At 41.5% G+C, this 17,183-nt stretch overlaps 1 protein-coding gene across 13 annotated transcripts in view; it reads right to left on the bottom strand.

The window, feature by feature from the left end:
• The window catches only part of ARHGEF28 (Rho guanine nucleotide exchange factor 28), a 307,933-nt gene that overhangs the window by 171,184 nt on the left and 119,566 nt on the right, over positions 1–17,183 (bottom strand). For 12 of the 13 annotated variants that reach the window (XR_004299393.1, XR_004299394.1, XM_032404209.1 and 9 more), the window contains one exon: positions 1,343–1,490. Coding sequence is in view for 11 of the 13 variants with exons in the window: in XM_032404209.1 (XP_032260100.1) it covers positions 1,343–1,490 (148 nt within the window). In the remaining 2 variants the exon portion in view is untranslated. Of the gene's footprint in view, positions 1–1,342; positions 1,491–1,916; positions 2,739–17,183 lie in introns of those variants that run through there. The other variant, XM_032404208.1, reaches the window with a different exon arrangement.

Consider the following 17,183-nt stretch of genomic DNA (forward strand, 5'->3'; position numbering starts at 1 on the left):
GGTTAAGTGTCTGCCTTCGGCTCAGGTCATGATCCCAGGGTCCTGGGATCGAGTCCCATGTAGGACCCCCTGCTCAGTGGGGAGCCTGCTTCTCCCTCTCCCTCTGTCTGTGGCTCTCCCTGCTTGTGCACACACACACTCTTTTTCTGTCAAATAAATAAATAAAATCTTAAAAAAAAAAAAGGAAAGGTTAACGATAATCATGCCCAACTAAATCTGTTAACCTTTATAGAAAGCATTACATCAATTACAGCAGCATGTTAAAAAAAATGCGCATAGTCTCAGAAATGGGACAACAGATTGATCTGATGAGCAAGTCCAGGGTTAAAAAACCTTTGTACTTCTCTGCAATTCTCACTATGTCTGTGTTGTTTGCATGTTTACTGTCTACCTTCTCTCTGCATGGAACAGATAAACTGCAGAAGCACTTAGAAATATCTTTCCTCTAAAAATGAGGCCAATTCTACCCTTAAAAATACTGAAGGTTCCCTACATGATGCAATATAGAGGGTCTCAAAGTCCCACGATTAAGGAAAACTAATCCATCCACAAACTAGAACAACAAAACCCTCCCCTCCTGCAAGTAATAACATCTTCATTACACCTTTGGGCTACAGATTCATGTCTCAGATACATAACCCACAGCCCAATGAAACTACGCAACTGTATCTGAGAACTATTAGCTCTTAAGAAACATTAACACGAAATATTAATGAGTCATCTGTCACCATGGTAATTGAAGAAGACATGTAGGAGAATGACAAGTTTCTGAACATGAACATTTTGGTGGTGGGAAGAGAAAGTTCTGGGGCCTAAGATCTAGTAAGGAAGAATCTGGATACACAGAGTGCCAAGGAAGGAACCCCAGCCACCAAAAGGAGCAAGCAGGAGAGCGGTGAACAATGGGTCTGCCAGACTGCAGGGGAAGGAGGGAGGGAGAATGAAAACCTGTTGCCAATGTCTCAGTTCTGCCTGAGCCATCCCTGGCCATAGGCCCTGGAAAAACAGGAGGTGATACTAAGACAGAGTGACCCCTCTACTGGACTACACGCAAAGCATAGCCAACTTGGAAAGTTGGGTGCAATCAACAGGATGGGCCTGCCCAGTCTAAGGCAAGGCTGACACCACTGGGAGAACCTCAGAAGCAAGATAACCCAGTGTGAGTGTTCTCATGGGCTCTGTCCCTTCCCTGCTCCCCACCCCCTCTCCACCTCTCTCTCCACGCATCCCACTTTGGAGCACTGTTTACTTTCTCCTCCTGGTCCTCTTCCCAGCCTATGTCCCTGGAGGAAAGATGCTTCCAGACAGATTTGCCAGTTGCAGAGTAAAGACTACACCTCACCTGGAATGCTGGATCGGAGAACATTATCCTCAGCGCGTTCGGCAATCACGATGTGTCTCTGATGAGATCCATTGTAAATAAAGTAAAATTCGGCATCTTTAGGAAGATAAACATTTTTGCCAAACTTTGCATAGATGGTCATCTGCCCCTAAAAAGAGTAAGTTAAGGCATCATCACACTTTCTTGTTCTGATTCTAAAAAACCACAGTAAAAAGGGCTGGGGTCCAAAATAGTGTTGTTTGTTATGTTGATTTCATGTGGTTGACTCTCAAATATTACAAATCCTCCTTTCCAACAGCAAACACTTGGGACGACAGAGAGGTGCTTTCTGACATTTGAAAGTTTGGGTGTCAGAGCTGGTTTGTTCTGTTTTTAAAGCTGAATAAGTCCAGAGGATAGAGAAGAATTTTTTTAAGTATACTAGCTGTATAAATGTGATTGAACTTTGTTGCCTTTTATTTCCTTTGAATTCCTACCTGATGAACATCACTGATTCCCTATTAATTTTTTTCTGTACCTGACATACCACCATACTACAAAGGTTCAAAACGATTATCTTTAGTTATTGCCTTACCCTGTACTGGATCCCAGTAGGTTGTAAGGACTTTAAATATTCACAAACTATGCCAAATACATAGCACCACATGCTCCCACACTTGTTGTGCCATTTCCAATTGCTATTTGTCTTCTGAGGGAATTCCAAGTCCTCTTTTTCATCCGGCCTGGCCTCACACTTTCTCTTGAGAGCTTCTAGTTGGCACAAACCCTAAGTGCCCTGGTTCCAAGGAGAGGAGCTGCCCCTGGGTCACAGAAGAAGGTGAGGTATGTCAAGGAAGCAGGTAGCAGGTGAGGGCTCTCCAGTACATTCTCATCCGGACGCTGTGTGGAAGGGCTAGATCTACATTTCTACAACCAAGGGAGAAGCACCAGTAGACAGGCCTGCCAGACCCTCCTGGGACACTGGAAAACTAAAGGCTTCAGACACTCCCTCCACTCAAAAACAAAAAAGCAATACAGGAGAGTCCTCCAGGGAGATGGTACATTCCACCCAGCCTGTGGGAGTGGCAGGGAAATGGAAACTAGGAGGTGGAAAGGGTCGCCCACTTTGGAAGGCCTCCAGAGCTTGGCCCACTGCGGAGAAGCATCTGGGCTTTTGTGTGCTTGCCCAACAAAAACAAACCCTCTCTTGGCAAGTCCCTCCCCCTGTGATAGGGGAGAAAAGGAAACAGAGGAAATTCTACACAGCCTCCTTAACATCTGTTTGCCTTTGATGGCTATCATCAACACTATATTCTGTAGGATATCAAGAAGTAGGCCAATCAGTATCAGAAACAAAATCACTGCAGAACTCCTTTCTCCAATAATCACATGGATATTTCATCTAAACTTTAAAAATAAAAAGGATGTTTTCCTAGTGGTTTGAAATCTATCACCCACAAAGCATTACCTTAAATTATGAATTGGTATAAATACAAATTGTGGTTTCCTGGAAAAAAAAATCACTAGTTTATACAATTTTGGATTGTCCTTTCTCTGCATGTGAGCACATGCAAACATGCAGGAATGTCATCAATAGAAAGTAGCATGCCAAGAATAATCCACCATACGATAGCTTCCAAAAAAGTTCAGGAAGAGGATCTGAAAGGCAAAAAAAAAAAAAAAAAAAAAAAAAACCAGTAACAAATGTCTGACATGACAGAGAGGAAACTTAGATGAAATTCCATTTCCTAAAAAAGGAAGAACAGCCTGCGTTAGTCATGTTCCTGGTGGCTAAAGGGACTGTTAATTGTCCACGAACAGAATCTGACCTGACTTGTGATTTTTTTTTTTTAAAGAAAACAAACTGTATCAACAGATCAAAGCTTTTCACGGATCAGAAGAATATCTAATCTGTATCTATTCAAAACAACCCTCACATTCGTATTTTCTTTGGTTGGGTGAACAAGGACCACAACTTATGAAGGAGTTTAAATGCAAGACTTTCCAAAGCAATACAACCCCAAAGAGAACAGTTTTACAATTTAGGTGTGCCTTCCTTTTGAGCCTACACCATGCTCTACATTGATAAAAAGAAAATAAACAAAAACAGGTCAGAAATAAGACCTATCCATTAAAGAGAGATGGCCACAGTCTTAGCGCTAAGAACACTAGTCAGCAATAAAAAGGGGTCTTCTTATTTGCTAATCGCAGAGATCAGAAAGACACAGAAGGCATTATGAGAGGAGGAGGGATGGGGGTGATGCAGAAATTAAGAGAGAAACTCAAAGAGAAAGAATGGGATGGGGGTGGGCAGGAGAGTATGACAGAAAAAGAAAATATGAATATGAAAGAACAAGAACATTTTCATTCCAGAAAGCGAAAGCTCCAAGGAGATTCAGACTAAGCCACACACATCAGGAGAAATGGGTTTCTGAAAATGTTCCAAAAAACCAGTACAGTATATGTAACCAGCCACAAGTGACAATTTGGGGGGTAGACTGGGGTCTTTCTAATCACTCTGGCCACTGAAAATCTGCTCTTTTTCTAAGAGGGCCACTAATTTTGTTAATGGCAAAGATAAATACCAACCTACAGAATTCCAGTGTACTTCTACCTGTTCCCCACCTGGAATCAATTTCACACTTTTAGGCAATTAAAACTATAAACTTTCCTAAGTCAATTTACTGCCATTATCAGACTCACTCTCCTTCTATTCAGAAATACTAAACATCATCTTTCTGTCAATTCACTATATCCCACATTTTAAAAAACACACATTCAACCAGCAGTGTAAGAGGGTTCCCCTTTCTCCGCATCCTCGCCAACATTTGTTGTTTCCTGACTTGTTAATTTTAGCCATTCTGACCGGTGTGAGGTGGTATCTCATTGTGGTTCTGATTTGTATTTCCTTGATGCCAAGTAATGGTGAGCATTTTAGATATAGATATAGAGCATGCGTCTATTTGTAAGCTGGTACAGCCACTCTAGAAAACAGTATGGCGGTTCCTCAAAAAGTTAAAAATAGAGCTACCCTACAACCCTCAATAGCACTACTGGGTATTTATCCAAAGGATACAATCATTGTGATCCAAAGGGGCACATGCACCCTAATGTTTTGTTTTGTTTTTTTTATTTGACAGAGAGAGAGAGAGCATGAGCGGGGGAGGGTCAGAGGGAGAAGCAGACTCCCCACCTAGCAGGGAGCCCAATGTGGGACTCGATCCTGGGACTCCAGGATCATGACCTGAGCTGAAGGCAGTTGCTTAACCAACTGAGCTACCCAGGTGCCCCAACTCCAATGTTTATAGCAGCAATGTCAACAACAGCCTAAGTATGGAAAGAGCCCAGATGCCCACTGACAGATGAATGGCTAATTTGTATTTATCCATGGATAAATTCAATGGATAAATTCACCTGGGTAGCTCAGTTGGTTAAGCGACTGCCTTCAGCTCAGGTCATGATCCTGGAGTCCCAGGATCGAGTCCCACACTGGGCACCCTGCTAGGTGGGGATAAAAATGGATAAAGAAGAGGTGGTAATATATAATATTACTCAGCCATCAAAAAAATGAAATCTTACCATTTGCAACGTGGATAGAACTAGAGGGTATCAGGCTAAGCGAAATCAATCAATCAGAGAAAGACAATTATCATATGATATCACTCATATGTGGAATTTAAGAAACAAAAGAGGGGTATGGGGGAGGGGAGGGAAAAATAAAACAAGATGAAATCAGGGAGGGAGACAAACCATAAGAGACTTTTTTTTTAAGATTTTATTTATTTATTTGACAGAGAGAGACACAGCAAGAGAGGGAACACAAGCATTTTTCCATTTTTTTTAAAATCTTAAAAATCAATTTTATTTAACATAAAAGGTTATATTAGTTTCAGGTATACAGTATAATGATTCAACAATACTGTACATTACTTGGTGCTCCTCATGGTAAGTGTGCTCTTAATCCCTTTTGCCTATTTCACCCATCCCCCAACTCACCTCTCCTCTGGTAACCATCAGTTCTCTGTATTTAAAAGTCTGCTTTTTTGTCTCTTTTTTTATTTGTTCAGTTGTTTCTTAAATTCCACATATAAATGAAATATACGGTATTTGTTTTTCTCTGACTTACTTCACTTAGCATTGTATCCGCTAGATCATCTATGTTGTTGCAAATGGCAAGAATTCATTTTTTTAAATTTTATTTTATTATGTTAATCACCATACATCATTAGTTTTTGATGTAGTGTTCCATGATTGTTTGCGTATAACTCATTTTTAAAAACGTTAATTCCAGTGTAGTTAACATACAGTGTTATATTAGTTTCAGGTGTGCACTATAGTGATCGATTTGGGTCAGATGAAATATTCTTTGTAAGCGTCAAAATTCAGCTCCTCCCTGCCCCACCCCCTTCCTTTTTACAAAGGTGTTTCCAGATTGCAGTTCCTGGTAGGGTGGATATTTCTCTTCTCATTGTCATTTATTTTCCATCTTTCTTGCCCTTTTCCTGCTTCAACTCAATTCTCAGTTGCTTTGTTTTTCTAGTCCTTTCTCCTCTTGCCACTGCCATCACTCCCTAGCCCATCGCTGCTGCTGTTTTGTCCTTTCCCTCCCCACAGAGCTCTCATCCTTGTTTTTTCTTTCCTTGCCTCGCACAGACTCTTTTGGAGCTGGGGCTGAGCGGAGTCTCTGGGTGCTCTTTCCTCGTTGCCCTGTGCCCCTGGTTTCTGCAGTTGCGTGTTTGCCATGCTGTGGCTTGGCTGGCTTTTACCTGTGCTTGTTCGCATTTGAGACGGAGAAGAGCAGTAGGCCCTGAGAGTGTGCTGTAGTTTGACAGAGCGGATGAGAGTTGAGGAAGAGAAGATACAAGAGCATGGGGAGAGATGGGTGTTGTGCAGTGAGTACTGGGAAGCTTTGACAGCGTTGATTGCCTCTACTCCTGACTTGTTTCCATAAAGGCCTTTCTTTCCCAGGCCCTGGGGTAGGAGTACAGGGGTGAGGTGGTAAATCTTCCAACTGGCAGGCAGCTTGGAGCATGGGAAGAACATTGGATGCAGGATGAAGACCTGGGCCCCAGCCCTGGGTCTGCTGTATGGTCAGACCCAGAGCAAGTCACCTATTGGTATGGACTTCCACTTTCCTCATCTGGGATGTCAGGGATTGATCCCATGAACTCTGAGGCTTCTTACAGCTCTGTTTTATGAGTTCTGAATCCCTACTTTTCTGGGCAAGCATTCCTGATTCTTTTATCCCGCACTGGTCATTATTTGGTAGGCCCTTCAGTGCTCCTGTTTAAGAATGGTGTGTGTGTGTGTGTGTGTGTGTGTGTGTGTGTGTGTGTGTGTGTGTTAGAGAGTTGAATTTGTGTTCTGGCACAGATGCTGGCCAGATGAGGACAAAGGGCACTGTTCCCTTCTTTTGTACCCTCATAAGAGGGACTTCTATGGAATGCAGGAGCTCTGTGTCCTACTCTGAAATAAGAATACAGATGATCGTGTCACTGAGATTGTGTCAGTCTTTGTCCAGGAGTTATCAATTCATGAAGACTTAGGGTTCTTTGTATTCCTGATAGTCTTGGTTTCAGTTTGGCACATTCAATGCTGTCAGTGGACCCAGACTGACCTTCATATGACACATGGTTTGACATACATTTGTAGACCTCAAGCATTAAATAATAACCCAGTGAGATGATTGTCTGCTTGGATTCAACCTGAATCTGAAATTGATGAATTGCAGTCATCAATGGAAATTAAAAGCTTGTTTGAGATGTGAGCTAGAGGTGAATTTGAGTTTCCAATACAGACAAGCAGAGGGTGTCCTAGAGTCTGAGGGGCCTTACAGACACCAAGTAGGTGGCGCTGAAACTTCTTTTCTGAAGGAAAACCTTTTTTTCTCCCAAAGGAAAACCTCTCTTTCCCCCAAAGGAAAACGCTTTTTCCCTAAACAAAGTAATATGGGGAACTTTAATATATAAAATGGATAAAACTTCTTTATTGTTAAATGTGTTCTTCAAATTTAAATATATTACATTTATTAATTCACCGAAGACAGTGACTTAGCCTGGCAGTTCAGGTCCTCACCAGTGTATTAAAGCTTGATAAATAATACATTTAAGTGAATGCAGTCTTTTTAGATTTAGAAATAATTGGAAACTGGGGCACCTGGGTGGCTCAGTTGGTTAAGCGTCTGCCTTGGGCTCAGGGGCCAGGGGCCTGGGATTGAGCCCCACATTGGGCTCCCTGTTCGGCGGGGGGCCTGCTTCTCCCTTTCCTGCTCCCTCTGCTTGTTCTCGCTCTCTCTCTCTCTCTCTCTCTGTGTCAAATAAATTAATAAAATCTTTTAAAAAAATTGGAAACCTATTTTCCAAAATGAAATTTAAATGGAATGCTTGTGAACTCCGTTAGAATCCAGATTTCCCTTGATCTCAATTTGAAAACTACTAATGCAGAGACTGAAAATGAACCAACCGTCAACCCAAGGAGCTAAGAAATTGAAGCAGAAGAATAAGGGAGAGATTAATTTAAATACACACAAAAATACCACTTATCTAGACCTACATATTTTTTTTTCATATTGAAGCTATTAATCTAGATTATTTACCAGGTATCACAGATTCTAGATTTGTAAGACTAGGTAGGTCGGTATTTAGCCCCATTCTCTTTTATGATACATAAATAAGCAAAGCAAAATAAAACAAAAGCAGTGTCTTCTGGTTGTGCTTATTCCTTCTAAGCTAAAGCAATCTTTGTCATCTTTGGCCATCTCTGATTCTTAGAAGGCTCTCACTGTAGAATTGAACTCTGTGCCCTGTCCTTCCCTCCATTGTTCTGGGCTTTCCCCCTTGGGGCCTGCAGAACATGTCAGAGCCCCTGTGGGCCTGAGAGACCCTCAGATATTTCTAACAGTGACCATTTAACCATGATTCTACACTTCTTTGGCCAAACAGTCCCAGTTCCTTCAATTGTTCCTCATATGACAATATGGTTTTTGTGTCCCTTTGGCATCCTTGTCCTTTTCCTCTGAATGTGTTGTCAGTTTTGTCTGTATTGAAATATTCCATGGCCCAGGTATGTCTGATGGAGAGCAGAGCCTGACCATACCCATTCTTAATGGAGTTACTAGATTTTCACCCATGCAGGGTAGGGCAGAGTTAGCATTTTAGGGTAGCTGTGTTGGTGACAACTCATGCTTAGTTGATTATTGACTAAAATCCTAACTGCCATCCAGTTGTTAAACTGCATTTTGCTTCATTCCTTATTTATGTACTTGATTATTTGGGAACCACGCACAGGACCTTTCTTACTCAAGAACTACTGGGGTGATTTAAGAGTACAGATTATAATTGGAATTTTCTTACACCCAAGCCAGTACATTTCCTTCAGTGGTCTGCTTAAAGTGTCATATATATTTTCAGTTTCTAGGAGTTCTGTGTTTTCATACATCTGTGAGTAAGTTAGTGATTTTATTTATTACTTTCTTTAGTGATTTTAAAAGGAAGTAATCTAAGGAGACTTTTTTTTTAAAGATTGTATTTATTTATTTGACAGAAACACAAAGTGAGAGAAAGAACACAAGCAGGGGGAGGGGCAGAAAGAGAAGCGGACTCCCCGCGGAACAGGGAGCCCGATGTAGGGCTTGATCCCAGGACCCTGGGATCATGACCTGAGCTGAGGCAGATGCTTAACAACTGAGCCACCCATGCACCCCTCTAAGGAGACTTTTCAATGAGCAATAATCGCACCTCTAAGGAGACTTTTAAAGCCTACTTCTGTTTCTCTTGAGGAATTGGAGTAATTTACTGACCTCTGTCCTGAATTGTTTTTTTTTTTTACTCACTTCAGCTTTGATACAGAAACAAAGGCTATTTCAGTTCTGTAGTGGTGAATCATCCCATTCAGTGTGAAAGTCCTGGAGAATTTTTGTGTGTTTATGTATAACTGAATTTATTGCAGAGATATGAAAAATGTGTGGCTTTTTAATATTAACATATACATTTAATTATGGTAATTGCTCCTTTTGGTAAATAATTGTGTTACTTATGTGATTCAGATCTTTTATATCCTTGTCACTTTTTTTGTCTGCTTCTTCCATCAGCTACTGAAAGAGGCATGTTAAGGTCTAACTTGCGATTATGGATTGGTCTAGCTCTTTGGCTTGTTAATTTTTTTTTAATATTTTGAGGCTGTGTTATTAGGTGCATACAGATTTAATGATGATAATCTCTTTTTAAACTATGATGCAAAGTTCCTCTTTCTTTACTAGCAAGACATGCTTTAAAATCCACTTTTTTAGGGGCGCCTGGGTGGCTTAGTTGTTAAGTGTCTGCCTTTGGCTCAGGTCAGAATCCCAGGGTCCTGGGATCGATCCCCACATCAGGCTCCCTGCTCAGCGGGAAGCCTGCTTCTCCCTCTCCCTCTGCCTGCCGTTCCCCCTGCTTGTGGGAGCTTTCTCTCTCTCTCTCTCGCTCTGTCAAATAAATAAATAATATCTTTAAAAAATATCTACTTTTTCTGATACTGTTTTGGCCATACTTGCTTTCTTTTGGTTGGTATATCTTTTTACTTTTAAGCTTTCTGTGTTTTTATCTTTCATTTTTGAATTAAAAAATTCTGTACTATGTTGGTATTGTATTTGGGTCAGTTCATTTACACTTAAAATAATTGCTGGTATATTTGGATTTCTATCCTCTAACTATCTATTTGACATACGTTTTATGTTTTTGTTTCTCCGGTCTTTGTGATTAATAAAATATTTTCTAATTGGGTTTTTCTTCTGTAACTTGTTATACATTTTTCTACTGTTACCCTCAACTTAAAACTTATGTATTTGACACAAGTGTAATGAGCTATTATGTTTAACATTTTCCCCAAACTGCTAGACACGTGAATCCCATTTGCCTTTTACATTACTATTGTCAGACATTTTAGTTCTACAAATATTTTCAACTCCAGGGCGCCTGGGTGGCTCAGTCATTAAGCGTCTGCCTTCGGCTCAGGTCATGATCCCGGAGTCCTGGGATCGAGCCCCGTATCGGGCTCCCTGCTCTGCGGGAAGCCTGCTTCTTCCTCTCCTGCTCCCCCTGCTTGTGTTCCCTCTCTTGCTGTGTCTCTCTCTCTGTCAAATAAATGAATAAAATCTTTAAAAAAAAAAATATATATATATATATATTTTCAACTCCATGACATAGTTCCTATTTTATACATTAGATATTAATTATATTTACTCCACTGTTCAATTCTCCCTTCGGTGTCTGTTTATGTTGGAGATCATTTTATTTCTGCTTGAATAATTCCCTTTAATGTTTCTTTTAGTGTTGGTTTGCTGGCAATGAATTCCCTAATAAAAAGATGCACACTTTGTTCTCATTGTCGCAATTTAAAACTACAGTATTTATTCCGTATTCATGCCAGATATTTTAGAAATTAGATGGTTAAGGTTGTTTAGCAAATGACATTGTTAGTAACAAGTATAATTATAATTATATAAGTATAAGTATAAGTATACATAGATACATTGTCTACAGAGGGTGAGAGTGAAGAGAGTAGGGAGAACATTAGCACAACGGTATTCAGTGATTAGGATAATACAAGCACCAAGCTACTCAAAGTATTTAGAGACCTAGTTTAAGGAAAAAAATATTTAGAATGTGCACATCAGTGCCGACCATTTCCATCTTAAATGTCATCAGAAGAAGAGTAAAAAAATTGGATGAAATAAATAGTTTAATGGGGCAAAAAGATTGAATACCTTTTTGGTTCTTTGAGAACAAATCCACAGATGTCACAGCATTTCAGCAGAAGGCTTGGTCTTTGAGAATTATTGATGAGTTTTACAAGTAGAATTTCTCAAAGAGGATGCTTCTAGGTAAAAAATGTTGGTTTAATTAACTGTGTGTGTGTGTGTGTGTGTATGTTTATACTGAGGTGTATTCAGTATGGTTCTAGTCCAGCTTTCCTACTCAATATTTGTTCCCATTTTCCATGTTACTGGCCTGCAGAGATTTTACAGGAGTATTTGAGAACTTTTTATCTGGCCAAGAGAAAATAACAGGTGATACACCTTCAGTATTCAGAGAGGAAAGGGACTGATTGTGATGTTCATTTCAACTTGTTCACTTGAGAAAATGAAAATTTTGACCTGCTTAAGGCAAACGTGAATGCAGATATGAATAGACAAGGGAAGACCAGAATTCTTGAAGTTGAAATTTGAACAGGCCACTAACAATATTGACACTATTTAGCAGTAGTCTTTAGTAAAAGTAATTTGAGGGGTAGGGGGAAAAAAAGATGAAATCAATAAGGAACTGTTCACTATCCATAAATTAGGAAATAAAAGTTTTGGCAAGGTTGCAATGAAAATGATACTCATGACCAGCACTGGTGGCCATGAAATTTGATAGAACATTACTGGAAAGCAGTTTGGTGATTTGTGACAAGTTTTCACATGTTTGGACCCATTTCTGGAATTTTATTCTACAGTAATAAAACATAAAATAATGCACATGAAAAAGTTCCTTGTAGTATCATTTATAATGTTAAGCTAGAAACATTTTTCAAGTACAATAATACAGGGATGACAGAGGAAAATATAGAGCATCCCATTTGATGGAATGCAATTGAATGGTGCCAAAAATCAGAAGATGGAAAAGTACTTTCAATAGAAGAGAGAGGAGCACCATATGTGTACTTATGCCGTGAGGGTAGCTCTGTAAGAATTAGCTTTGCATTGCACAAAAACTGGAAGGCAGTAAAAGAACGAAAACAGGTTGGAACATTGGAAGGGTGTCAAGATAGATGGGATTTAGATTTGTTTAATCCCTATCATTTTGTTCAATACTGAGAAATGTTAGCCTTCTAACTTAATGGGCTTATGAATTTTTGTGTTAAATATTGAATTAATTGGAAATTGAATGTGTGATATGAGGCCTGTTTTTGCCCCTAATAGATGGCTATTGTTCCAAAAAAACAATTTGCTGAGTTGACTGTTCTTTCCCCACTGGGTTGAAATGTCACCTTTATTACATAACTTCTATGCATCTGCTTCTGGGCTCCCTACTCAGTGGTCTGTCTCTGTGCCCATGTCGCACTGTTTAAATTATTATGATTTTATTGCAAGCTTTGCTTTGTGGTAGGGCAAATTCTGACCCCACTCTGCACAGCCCAAGCATTATCTTTCTCCAAAATGTTTTTAGTCTTGTGAATCTGTTCTTCCAGATGCACTTCAAAGATTTCATTTGAAGATCAAGTTTGGGTTTTGACTAGAGCACATTAAAGTTTTAGATTAATTTGGGGAAATAATTTTGCCCATTATGCCTCTGTGTCCAGAATTTTCAGTGAAATGAGTGTGTATTTTTTTAATTTAAATTCAGTTAATTAACATACAGTGTATTATTAGTTTCAGAAGTAGAGTTCATTGATTCATCGGTTGCATATTACACCCAGTACTCATTATATCATGTGTCCCTCTTAATACCCATCACCCAGTTACCTGATCCCCCCACCCACCACCCCTCCAGCAACCCTCAGTTTGTTTTCTAGAGTTAAAAGCCTCTTATGGTGGGGCACCTGGGTGGCTCAGTCGTTAAGCGTCTGCCTTCAGCTCAGGTCATGATCCCAGGGTCCTGGGATTGAGCCCCACATCGGGCTCCCTGCTCGGCGGGAAGCCTGCTTCTCCCTCTCCCACTCCCCCTGCTTGTGTTCCCTCTCTCGCTGTGTCTCTCTCTGTCAAATAAATAAATAAAATCTTTTTAAAAATGGAAAAAAAAAAGAATTGAGGGCAAAAAAAGCACCATGGAATGTGTCTTCTTGTGACACATCACAGGGGATGTTTTTCCAAACTCCTCACATCCAACTAATGGCCACACCCCCAGCTAGAAAGTCCCTCTCTCCTGTGTCCTACACAACAGTGTTGGGAGGAGAGGGCACCCTCAGGGATTCCTTTCCCATTCTCAGTCCCACTTTAGAACTGGCAATGACTTTAGAATGCAGGACCCCATTTTTCTGGCCTTGTCCTCCTTTTTAGGCCTGTACTTAGAACTGTTCAGGGCTCTCCGCCAGTGAAAAATATGACCTACATGCAAAGCTGCCCAATGTTGGCTTCACCAGAGACACCATCTGGCCAAAAGTTAGTTGGAGTCTGTTACTTCTTCTGAATTCAGCACAAAGCCCAGCAGTACAAGAACATCTGTAGCAACCCACACAAAGAACCAATCCCAAAAGCCTAAGTGCATAAATAATCTTGTTAAAGAATAATACCTTCCATTTCCTTAGCGCTTCCCTGTTCACAAGGCACTTCTGTGTATGCTGTCCCATTTGGACCTCACAACCCCCAAAGACACAGAGAAGTGAGGGACTGGCCCACAATCCACAGGGGGGGCAGAACTAACCATTGATTCATTCCAGAAATACACTGTGTATACTATGTACTAAGGTTACAACAAACTACCTGCCCTCACTATCTTTCTATTGGAGGCAAAGACAGGAAATAATCAAGTGCCTGATATGTGAGGGATTCGTAAGACCTCATAAAAATAAGGTGGGGTAAAGAGAGATATTTTAGAAAGGAAAGTAGGAAAACGCCCCTAATGAGCTGATGTTCTATTGGAGACCTGAATAAAGTAACAATGTGAACCATGTGGATATGAAAGAGAATCTCATGTTGGGAAACTGACAAGTGCAAAGGCCCTCAGGTGAGCATGTGAGACAGGCAACCCTGGTGGATGAAGCAGAAGAGGAGAGAAATGGGAGGCAAGGTCAGGGACAAGTGAAGCTCATCATACGGGCACAGGTGTCAGCTCTGCAGTGGGAAGCCAACGCCGAGCCCTGTGTAAAAGGGTGACAAGATCTAAACTTCCCTCTAAAAGGATCCCTCTGACTGCTCTGTTAAGAAGACATCACGACGGGGCAAAGGTGAGATGAGAGAGGCCCACAGCAAAAACCAGGCAAGAAACGACCAGACATTTTCTGCCGTATCACAGAGGCTCTTGGGAGGATTTTCTCTGCCAAGAGGAAGTGAACACAGCAGTCTCCCAGGAGACCACATCTTTACTCAGCTCTGTTTATCCTCTACTGCAGCGCCTCTAGCAACCCGGTGTCATGGAGATGACCTGGGAGCCACAAGAGCAAAAATGGGTGCTCCTCTCCATGGCTAAGTGGGCAGCTGTTCAGGCTCCTGTGCAAGAGCTGACTGTAATTCAGGGCCCTTCCTTCCATTTCTTACAGATGCATGGACAAATGATGGATGGACAGATGGATGGATGGGGAGGGAGCGAAAGAGAGAGAGCTTTCGTTCATCTCTCCGCTGGCCTTTATCACCAATTTACATCAAATGATCAAACTGCAGTCGTGGTCATCTGACTTTTCAATTTGAACATGGAGCAGCACGGATCATCCTCTAACCCCAACTTCTATAATACATAGGCTTCTGTTTATAAGGCCAAACATGTCATGGAACACTACATCAAAAACTAATGATGTACTGTATGGTGACTAACATAATAAAATTTAAAAAAAAAAGATGGCAGGGCAAAAAAAAAAAAATAAGGTCAAACATGAACCTTCAATCTAAAAATAGAATATGCTTTACAAACCTTATTATGTGCAGATAACTTCACTACTGACAAAGCCCCCATAGAGACATTACTAGAGGAACCTCAAGAAAAAAAGTCAGAATTTGTTTTAACTCACACTGAATTCAAAATTTCTCACTTCCCAATATGGAAATTCAATGTGAAAGCAATAGTACTTATCAATTTATTAAATGAGGTTGCTTGGTAACCCAAAAGGATAAAAATGACCATGAAAGGAACCCTTTGTGTTTTCATTAATAGTACTGTGCATGGGAATGTATCAGGCACCATGCTAAGTCAATCAGCTCACTAATTCCTTACAATCACTCTTCAGGGTAGAAACCATCATCCAGAGTTTACAGATGAGTGAACTGAGGCTTTCAGAGGTCAAGGACTCTGACCACAGTGATCTGGAAGTTCAGGGGCAGACGTAGGAGTCAAGGCCATCTCTGCGAAGTGGGCTGTGCTTCCCTCCTAACTCCTGCTACATCCTGCCATTGTGCCCAGTGCTCTATCACCTGGAGGCAAGGCCTCTGCAGGGGCCGGCCCACTGCATTGAGGGACCCCAACCGTCTCACTACACCTAGATCTAACTTAAGGAGGGGCTCTTCAGTTACTCATCAATATACTGTGAATGCTTAGAAGAAAAGATCTGTGTTCGAGGAGCGTGAATATTGTGACCACATTTATTTTCTTCTTTCTTCTCACTGCATTGGACAAACCCCTAATCTGTGCCAGGCACAGATGATAGAGGACAAGACCTGATCTTACCCTCAGGGAGTTCACAGCCTCACAGGCAGAAAAAAACTTAGACACCCACACTTTAGTACAGGGCACCCTGTACAGCTGGAAACAGGAGGATCCAGGTCCACCTTGCAACACTGGGAAAGCCCTCCCCCAGAGGACAAAGGGGACTTTGTCTAGGAAAGGGAATTCCAAGTAAAGCATGAAGGCTGGCTATAGAATGGTTCCTTGGGAAAGGACAGTTGATTGCAACCAGGCTGTCAACACTTGAGGTGGTAAGCAAGACCACAGGGGAAGCTGGACGTGAAGGCAGAGGCCAGCTCAGAGAGGGCCTGAGGGACAGGCAATCACTGGGGAGGGAGGTGGATTTTGAGCAGGGGAGTGATACAATCACCTCTGCATTTCTCTAACGGGCAGAAAGGAAAGCAGAAAGGATGCTATGGAGGTGGCCTTCCTTGGGACACAGTCTCTCTCACAGTTCTCTACTGCTCAGTCATTTCTCAAGAATACCAAAAATAACCCCAGAAGTTAGGAAAACATGTGTCTGGGTCAATGTGACAGGAAATGCTAGTCTGGCTCGCCACCCACACCCTAAAGCATTAGTGGAAGGAACATAAAGGTTGAGCGTGAGGCATCTACAATCAAATTAGACCGGAGTTCCAACGTCAGCAGCCTCAGTTACCTCAACTATAAAATGGTGATAAAAACCGAACCCACCTAGCAGGTAGGACAGGTAGGAGTCAACCAAATCAGCACCTGACACTTAAGTGTTTTTTAGCTAGTTGCTCACATCCCCTGGATGTACTGAAGACCCACGTGACGAACTCCAAGACAGTTCACTCTACCAGAGTTTGGCATGGCATCAGTGACTGTGTTTTTCAGGACCTGGATGCTACTGTAGTCTGTTAGAGGGTTAAAAGAGTGCTCATTTTCTAGGATATTAATCTATCTCGGTTGCGCGTGTGATTTTTTCTGGAATCGGAAGTGGTGCAAACAACAGGCCATGAGAGCACTAAGAAATGTTAACCTATGCTCTGTGCTACATTACTATCCTGTCTGTACCTCCATGGAACCTTTTCATAGATACTAGAGTCTCCCTTTCTCTTTTATGTACACATTCTAGTAGCAATTGCCTAGAAGCATGTTGTGCTCCTCTTTCTGAAGACCGTGAAGTCAAACTCCCAGCATTTCACACCCTCTCGTCACCAGCGAAAACTCTGCCCCTACCCCTTATGCCCATCCCGACCCCATGTACTCTGTAAAGCAGCTCTTCCAGGCAGGTCTCCATGATACCCCTCGGAACTCAGGGCATCTCATCTCAACCTCTCTTACAGTACTTAGCTCTTCCTGCCTTAGAGTCTTTTCCTCTGCCCAAAATATAAGCCTCCATTTTACTAATTGATTTTCCTTCCATCCCTCTGTTTACCCTGTCACATGAGGGCAGGAGAGCATGGTGGTGAAGTACACAGGTCCTGGTCTGGGGGGGTCAGGTGGCCCTGGATCCCGTTCCCACCTCTTCCACTTATCACTGTTTACCTTTAAACAAGTGGCTTAAC

Source organism: Phoca vitulina, unplaced genomic scaffold (assembly GCF_004348235.1).
Source record: "Phoca vitulina isolate PV1807 unplaced genomic scaffold, GSC_HSeal_1.0 scaffold6, whole genome shotgun sequence".
NCBI lineage: Eukaryota > Metazoa > Chordata > Mammalia > Carnivora > Phocidae > Phoca > Phoca vitulina.